The following is an 8,700-nucleotide window of genomic DNA, read 5'->3' on the forward strand; positions in this document are numbered from 1 at the left end:
CTGAAGGTGCAAAAACAGAAAAACATATTCACATACCGGTATTCACAACAATATTAAGAAAATAAAAACAACTATAAAAGCAAGCTAAAAGACATGAGGTCAGTGTCTCATCTGGTTCATCAGTGGTTCATCTGCGTCATATGCGTATAATGCGGTCAACAAAAATACATTGCTCCCCTCTCTCTCCACTACCGCAATGCAAGGTGCACAGGTGCTTAAAATACCTTGCAATATCACCCCCCATAACCATATGACTTCTCAATACGGTGATCAAGGCAATAAACAAACAATCAAAGTAGGATTACAGACTTTCAGTCTGCCTCCATCCATGTGGATGGAATGGAATGGAATGGACTTTATTTGTCATTGCTACAGTACAGGTACCAAACAACGAAATTTAGGAGGGGTGGCTCCCCTGGTGTTAGGAAAGGAAAAAAAAAAAAAACCTTTTCTGTGGGCCTTTTCTGTGTTCAGGGCCTTGACGGCCCTGTGGTAGAAGCAGTCCTTCAGTCTGTTTGTCTTAGCGGCCGGGGTCCTGTACCTCCTGTTCGAGGGCAGCTTGACAAAGTGTACGTGCCCAGGGTGGGTCGGGTCCCTGGAGATCTTGGAGGCCCTCCTGAGACAGCGTGTGTTGTACAGCTCCTCCAGAGAGGGTAGGGGGGGCGCCGGTGAACCACCCAAAGGCCTGAGGTGTTGTCGGAGGCATGAATATGATTTAGGGGGTATTTAGTATAACAGGCTGGGTTTATTGTGAGTTTACTTGTTTGTTTATTGCCTTGATCACCGTATTGAGAAGTCATATGATGAGACACTGACCTCATGTCTTTTAGCTTGCTTTTATAGTTGTTTTTATTTTCTTAATATTGTTGTCTTTATTTGCACTTGACACCACGGACCTCATTGTCTCTTAGCTTGTTTATAGCATTTTCGCTTTTGAATTTTTCTAGTGTGTAATATTTGTGATATGTTATGTGTATAGGTTTGTGAATATGTGAATATGTTTTTCTGTTTTTGCACCTTCAGAAGAACCACTACAATTTCATTGTATAGGCAACTGTACAAGGACAATAAAGTCTATTCTATTCTATATTCTATACGCATTGTTTGTTATTTTTCTGGTTTTGATCGCTTATGGATTATTTTTGTACGTCGCCAAGTTTGATTGTTCTATTCAATAAATGCTCTAAAACGTACTTTTCATCTCAGCGGATTGTTTGGCGCATCATACAATTACCAGCCAGACCCTGGTTGCGTCTCTCAGCGACTTTTTACTTTTGGCTCTATCTATCTATCTCGCTACAGGTGTCATATAACCCTAACCCATATCCTGTCATATAAAAGTACGTTATTGAATCTCCAGGTAATGTAGGCAATTTCTGACATCCATCACTTTTGCTGTCGTTAAGATACTTTATTTTTCTGTTTCGGTAGTCTGTCCAATGTGACACTTGCCCTCCTCCACCGGCCCTAGTTTTGGATCTAGCTTGCTGTTCATTATTTTCATGATAAATTGTAGCTAGCTAGCTATAACATCTTCATATACACCATACAGGCTACTGATTAACAGTAGGCACTGATTAACAGTAGGCAAATGCCCATTGAACAGATTTATTCATTATCCTATCTTAAGAAAACTAATGTAACACTCTCATCTGGGGATTTACACGGCAAATCAAATCAAAGATCGACACATCCCTGATGACAGGGAGAGGACGTATGACTGCTCTGATGAATCAACCCCTATTTCATTAATTTTCTCTATATAACGAAGTCGATCATTGATCGGCAACGACACTATATAATAGTTTGCCTAACTGGCAATCGGATTTGGGCTCCTAATATCTAAAAAGCACTACGGTTTTCTTATTTTATCTGATTAAAGTAGCAAAGACCAGAAATTTCCATTGACCACCAGTCAAACTTCTACACTGCTATCACCCAAAAAGGGGCGTGGACATGACTACCCGGATGCGTTAGAATTGCATAGAGAGTTTGAATTTTGTCCGCTGTAAAGCGGATGTGTTTCCTAGAACATGTAAATGCAATTGCTGATCACATTATTGCATTACAATTTGAATATTGACTCAAATAACGCAGGCAAAAGTGGCAAATGAATATGCTATTTTGGGATTGCATAGTCATTTTAATTTTGTCAGCTACAAAGCGGATGTGTTTACTAGAACATGTAAATGCAATTGCGAATCACATTATTGCATTACAATTTGAATATTGACTCAAATAACGCAGGCAAAAGTGGCAAATTAATATGCTATTTTGGGATTGCATAGTCATTTGCACATTAGAATGAACTTTTGAATTTTGTCAGTTACAAAGCAGCGCATGACTTTGAAAATTAAATGTCAAATGGCTTTGCATTATCATTTTAATATTGACAGTGAATGTGCACATCAGGTACATGAAAATGAAAATCATTAGAATTGCATTTGAATTTGAATATTGTCTGAAAGAATGCATGCAAAAGTGGAACATGCAATTGCAATCTCATATTGCATTAGCATTTGAATTTAGTCTACTATATGCTTCCATATTAAAAAGCTCCTCTTCCTGTTTTAACCAGGACAAGTTTCTGCTTTACTTTTAATACTAAGCAGAACAGATGTGTGGATAGCAACAGAGATCTGGAGGTTTTTAAATTTCCCTGGCCTTCCCCCCCACTTAGCCATTGTTATGTCCCTGGCTTTTATTGTTTTATTGTTTTTAGTCCTTTTATCTTCTCTTCTTTTAAATTGTTATCACATCTTGTATTGTGTTGCATTTTATTTAATATCCTGCACTTTACCTGTTTTACATCTGTGAAGCACTTTGGTTCAGCTGCTGCTGTATGTAAATGTGGCGTGCTATATAAATAAAGTTGACTTGACTTGACTTGAGATTTGACGATTGAAACCTGTATGTTATTTTAACCTACAATCAGGGAATATTCAAATATGTATAGGAACTTAGTGTGATTTTGAGATCCTAACCTGGGCAATGTTGGAAGCAGCTGGCAGGCATAAGCAATCAAAATAACTTTTCCTGTACAAAATCGCCGCCCTGTGGTTGAAATAGATATAACATTGAGCATATCCATGTGTCAGGGTGACTAATCATGGTGACCTGATTGGTTACCATAAAACTTGCTATGACATTACAATTATGGCATTATAATTATCCATAAAAGGCATCATGTACTAATGCTTAGCTGTTGCAGCCGGGCATAATAATATGATCAATGACTGTGTTATAAGTAACATTTACATTGACCTTTAGCAGACCTTTAGCAGACGCCTTTATCCAAAGCAACTTACGTCTAAAGTAAGTGAATCATCTATACATCAGTCATCATAACAAAAACAAATATATACATTTACAGAGAGGCACAATTGCAGACAATGGCATTGTAAATTGGGGGGTAGGGCCATGTGTGACATTCCAAATATAAACACGTACTGTATTAAATACTGTATTAAATACATTTTAATAGAATCAGTGGCGGCCTACGGCCATGGGAGACATTCCTAACATTGACACTTATCAAATGTATCTCAATGGAGGGATAGGTTACTGTGTCAAAGTATCACAATCGGTAAATGGCTGTATTGGCTGTATGTGATATACTGAATGGTAAAGATGTGTTTACACAAAAGCACACCGACACTCGTGACATCTCAAACAGCCAGCATGTTTTGTCTCGAGAAAGATGCATGAAGCATGAACATGGAAATGCCAAATGTCACCGTCATAACACTTGAATAGGTTCACACATATCCATTCCATGCCGTTGGGGGGGCTGAGTATGCATGGTTGTTCACAGGTGGAGGCGGTGAGGTTGATCGCAGCGGGGAAAGCACCAAAGATCACCCAATCAGAGGAGGGAGCCACCTATGAGGGCATCCAGAAGAAAGACAACGCAAAGGTACTGAAGACCTAGTCCTGGACAGAACACTCTAGACTGCTCCTGCCATCTTGCTTTTCCCACAAGTACTACTACAATGCTATCTGGAATTCCATAGAAATTCGGTGATGTCAAATCTATTATGACCAGACGTACTTACATTTGTACTTACTCACTAGGGTTTCTGCTGTGTATATTGGTCCATTGTTAGAATGAGATGTACAATTGATCAGTATTTTTGCATTTTGTCTGTGATGTAGATTGACTGGAACCAGTCAGCCGAGGCCCTTCACAACTGGATCAGAGGTCATGACAAAGTCCCCGGTGCCTGGGCTGATGTTGATGGACAGGTAAGAATACGCCCACAGTGGGGCGCTTGGGTGGCGTAGCGGGTTAAAGTGCTGACCATGTAACCGCAGGGTCCCGGTTCGATTCCGGCCGGGGACATATCCTGCATGTCATCCCTTCTCTCTCTCACCCATCCTTCCTGTCATAATCTCTATCTGTCTCTGTCATTAAAAAGAAAACCATGAGTGGGACTGCCCCACTCAGAAAAAAAAGAATACGCCCACAGTCAGTCTTATAGTGGAAATCCTCTGAGACAGAGACTGAATCACAGTAGTTGAAAGTGGCCTCTCCCTCTCCCTCATCAGCACTGAATACGCCCACAGTCAGTCTTATAGTGGAAATCCTCTGAGACAGAGACTGAATCACAGTAGTTTAAAGTGGCCTCTCCCTCTCCCTCATCAGCACTGAGACAGAGACTGAATCACAGTAGTGTAAAGGGGCCTCTCCCTCTCCCTCATCAGCACACAGTCAGTCTTATAGTGGAAATCCTCTGAGACAGAGACTGAATCACAGTAGTTTCAAGTGGCCTCTCCCTCTCCCTCATCAGCACTGACTTGAAAACACAAGAGGTGAACGGGAGTACTGAGATGCACCTCAGAAACTCATCCCACTGTTGTCATCCCAACCTTCCTCTGTAGAAGATGACGTTCTACGGCTCCACTCTGGTAAACGACGGCACCGCTGCTAACGGACAGCCCCTGGAGATCCCTGGTGCCAGCCGACCTGGTCTGGTCACCAAGGCAGGCCTGGTGCTGTTTGGCAGCGATGGCAAGATGGTAAGTTGCCAGATGTTACACAAACATCATTACGACGCACTGGATATTACCAGAGTTTCACTTTTGGGGGATTGTCTTTGGCTTGTTTTTCGCACTTTCTTCCTCATTATTCAAGTTAAGATTCCTCTGAATAAACCATAGCCATTCGTTCCATTCGCTTTTGTGAGACTCTAAACTTGTAGTATACCTACATGCAACCATACTACCTGACCATGAAGTATGCAAATAGGTCATGACTTTTATAGAGGCCATGTGTGCTAGGCTAACCTCTTGGTGTAGCGGGCCATGTATGCTAAGCTAAGGCGTGCTAGGCTAACCTCTTGGTGTAGCGGGCCATGTCCCAGGCTAGGCTAGACTAACCTCTTGGTCTAGTATGTATATGTATGAGTTAGCATAAAGGACATGTAGATAGAGAGAGGAGGATACTGCTGCTTTAGATCATTGGGACACACCTGAACTGGCTGGTTGATACACGGGATATATTGAGATAAATAACAAATAAATGGCCAAAAGGACATTCTGAAAGTATGTGAAATGTGTTAAAAAAAAACAATGAAAACTAACTTGCCTTCCTCATAGCTGGTGTTGCACTTTTGGCTGAAATAACCTCAATTAAATCTCTGACACAGTTTTTTCCCATTCCTCCATGCAGAGTTATTCCAGATGTGTTTGTGTTTGAGGGGTGTCTTGTCTTGCATAAACAGGCCCGTTTCAAATCACCCCACAGCATCTCAATAGGATTCAGATCCGGGCTTTCACTTGGCCTGTTCCAGAACTCTCCATTTCTTTCTTTTGAGCCGTTCGTTGGTGGATTTACTGGAATGTTTTGGGTCATTGTCATGTTGCATGGTCCACATCTGCTTTAGCTTCAATTCTGCATGGTCTCACATTTTCCTCAAGCACCCTGTGATACAATATAGAATTCCTAGTGGATTCTATGATGGTGAGCAATGACTTCTCCAACAGCATGTTTGGATACTGGATTCTGATTGGCTAGTAACAGTGGTAAATACCCCCCAACTCCCTTCAGTTCAGCTCCGACCGCATTTCCAGTATCAATGCGCCTCCCAATCAATCTGATTAAGAACACCTGTGCTGACTCCGCCCACTGTTTAGCCAATAGCAGTCTACCAATCTGGAGTGTCATTCCAAGGCACCAATCACGAACAAGTTGGCTCAAAGGCAAGTGAACGTGGCCTATTCATAGCTTTCATGTGACGTCACAGCATAGTGGAAACGCCCACCTGACGGGCAAAAGGCACTTTTTGCGGGCAAAACCCACGGGCAAAACCCACTTTTTGCGGGTTAATAACTTTGATTTCCCGTGGGTTAGGAAAATAATTCCAACGTGTCCGGAAAGAGGAGGAGCCAGGGAATCCAAAAGTTTTTGAATGGAGTCGATCCTCCACTCCTATCACAGTGGACACAGCAAGGAGCGAATTAGCGGTAGAACTCCCGAACGCCCGGTTGATCGAGTTTCGTATTAAAAGTATATGTTCTCGGGGTGTCAGCGCGGTGTGTAAGGGCTCAAAATGACCGTATACTGATGGTGAATTTAGAGAAATTAAAACTGTGTTTGTAGCACCTCCATAGCCGGTGTTATTCACGGTCAAAGCCGGTCAAGGAGGCACCCTTTGCGGCTTAATAACTTTGATTCTCCGGGGGTTACGGTAAAAATTCCAACGTGTTCGGAAAGAGGAGAAACCAGGGAATCGAAAAGTTTTTGAATGGAGTCGATCCTCCACTCCTATCACCGTGGACACAGCAATGAGCGAATTCCCGGGTAGAAATATCCCCTCGACCCGCTGTCAGCGGGAGTTCCGTCCAGCAGCGGTAGAACTCCCGAACGCCCGGTTGATCGAGTTTCGTATTAAACGTATATGTATACAACAACCTGTAGCGAATACCCTGGCAATCTAACAATTATATTAGAGTGTATAATGCATAAACTGGGCATAGTCATGGTCTTTGCTTGGCTGGCTGGTTGGCTGCATTAACCTGTTGTTGTTACTTGTATGTTCATTACGTTACTTCAAATGAATGCCCCCTAAGTCAAATCCATCAACTGAAGATAACTCGTGAGTTTAGAATGAGAAGGTTCTATCTCCGTTTAGAATGATAAGGTTCTATCTCCGTTTAGAATGATAAGGTTCTATCTCTGTTTAGAATTATAAGGTTCTATCTCCGTTTAGAATGAGAAGGTTCTATCTCCGTTTAGAATGATAAGGTTCTATCTCCGTTTAGAATGATAAGGTTCTATCTCCGTTTAGGGTAGTTCAGAGATATTGAGCGTCAAAGTTTTGACATTCCATTATGTTTTGTGAGATGGAACCTTTGTATTTTATTAACCGTTTGCGTCCACTCGCCATGTTGCTATGATACTTTTTGCCCGTCAGGTTGGTGGTTGCTAGGGAAGAAACCACGTGACTGAAAGCTATGAATTGCAATCGTTAAATGTTGTTTATGGGACTATATTCTGTGGCGGAAGGATATATGTATTCTGAAATGGGTGTCAAACGAAGAAGTGAGAAAACGTGCTGGTAGAGAGATGGTAAGTTAGCACGCAGATCAGAAAGAGAAGATGGAAGTACATCGGCCACGTGTTGAGGAAAAGCCCGGATGACCATCAACGCACAGCCCTCAGATGGACCCCTGATGGACGCAGAAAAAGGGGACGACGCCCCAAAGAAACCTGGAGGAGAACCGTCGAGAGGCAGCGGGACATGCCGGGTCTGAGACCCGGGGAGGCGGCGGCCGCTGTGGCGAGGGACAGAGACCGGTGGCGAGGGACGGAGACCGGTGGCGTAAACTCGTTGGAGGCCCTACTCTTCACACCCGGGGGGTATTCCATCAACGTCGCTAAAGGAAAATCCTGGCTTATTTTTGATAACTTCTCGCGAGACTTATCAGAATATGCATGGGTATTTTTAGGTACTCTCGTGAGACTTGTCAGACTAAACCTGGATTTTCTTTTAGCGATGTTGATGGAATACCCCCCTGAAGAAAAAGGACCTAAGTCAAGTAAGTCAAGAAATGATTAATGATTGTAAATAAATGAATTTAATGTTACAACTTACAACTGTGTATTTTTGAAATAATGTTACATCTGTGTATTTTTTATATTATGTGGTAGCTTTTGTAGAAAAGCAATTAACCATTCGAGGGCAGGGGGTTGTGGAGACATTTACCGCTGGCACAGGGTACTCCACAACCCCCTTCCTCTCATGGTAAGTTGCTTACATTTCCACCCCCAGGCTTCACAGCTGGTATGAGGTTCTATGCTGTCTTTGGTTTGTACCAAACAAGTCGTCTGTTACTGTGCATAAATACTTCATCCAAAACACATTGTTCCAGAAGTCATGGTGTTTGAAAATGCTTGGACGGCCTGACCTGGCCATGTTGGCAGTTGTTTTAAATGTTCTCCACTTGTAAATTATTTTCAGGACAGTGGAATGGCTGATTTCTAATTGTTTGGAGATCTTTATAAATCCCTTCCCAGACTCATACACATCTACAACCCTCTTTCTGCAGGCCTCAGAGAGCTCGATTTATCTCTCCATGGTGACACCACTCACTTCAACAATCAAGAGCAAACCAAACTAAATGTCTGAGGTTTAAATAAGACAGGCTCCTCCAAAATCCTCTCTAACAATGTTCTAATCATTTACACACAGAGTAGCA

General features: G+C 42.3%; 1 protein-coding gene across 1 annotated transcript; it reads left to right on the plus strand.

The window, feature by feature from the left end:
* Positions 1 to 3,796: 3,796 nt before the first annotated feature.
* Positions 3,797 to 5,161, plus strand: LOC308171148 (mitochondrial 10-formyltetrahydrofolate dehydrogenase-like; the record flags this gene model as incomplete). Its single annotated transcript, XM_080546004.1, has 3 exons — positions 3,797 to 3,916; positions 4,156 to 4,245; positions 4,882 to 5,161. The coding sequence occupies 3 exons, from the start codon at positions 3,797 to 3,799 to the stop codon at positions 5,158 to 5,160; spliced, it is 489 nt and encodes a 162-aa protein (XP_080402130.1). The 3' UTR covers position 5,161.
* Between the last annotated feature and the right edge of the window lie 3,539 nt (positions 5,162 to 8,700).

The sequence above is a fragment of the Nansenia antarctica genome, assembly GCF_963989245.1.
Source record: "Nansenia antarctica genome assembly, chromosome: 15".
NCBI lineage: Eukaryota > Metazoa > Chordata > Actinopteri > Argentiniformes > Microstomatidae > Nansenia > Nansenia antarctica.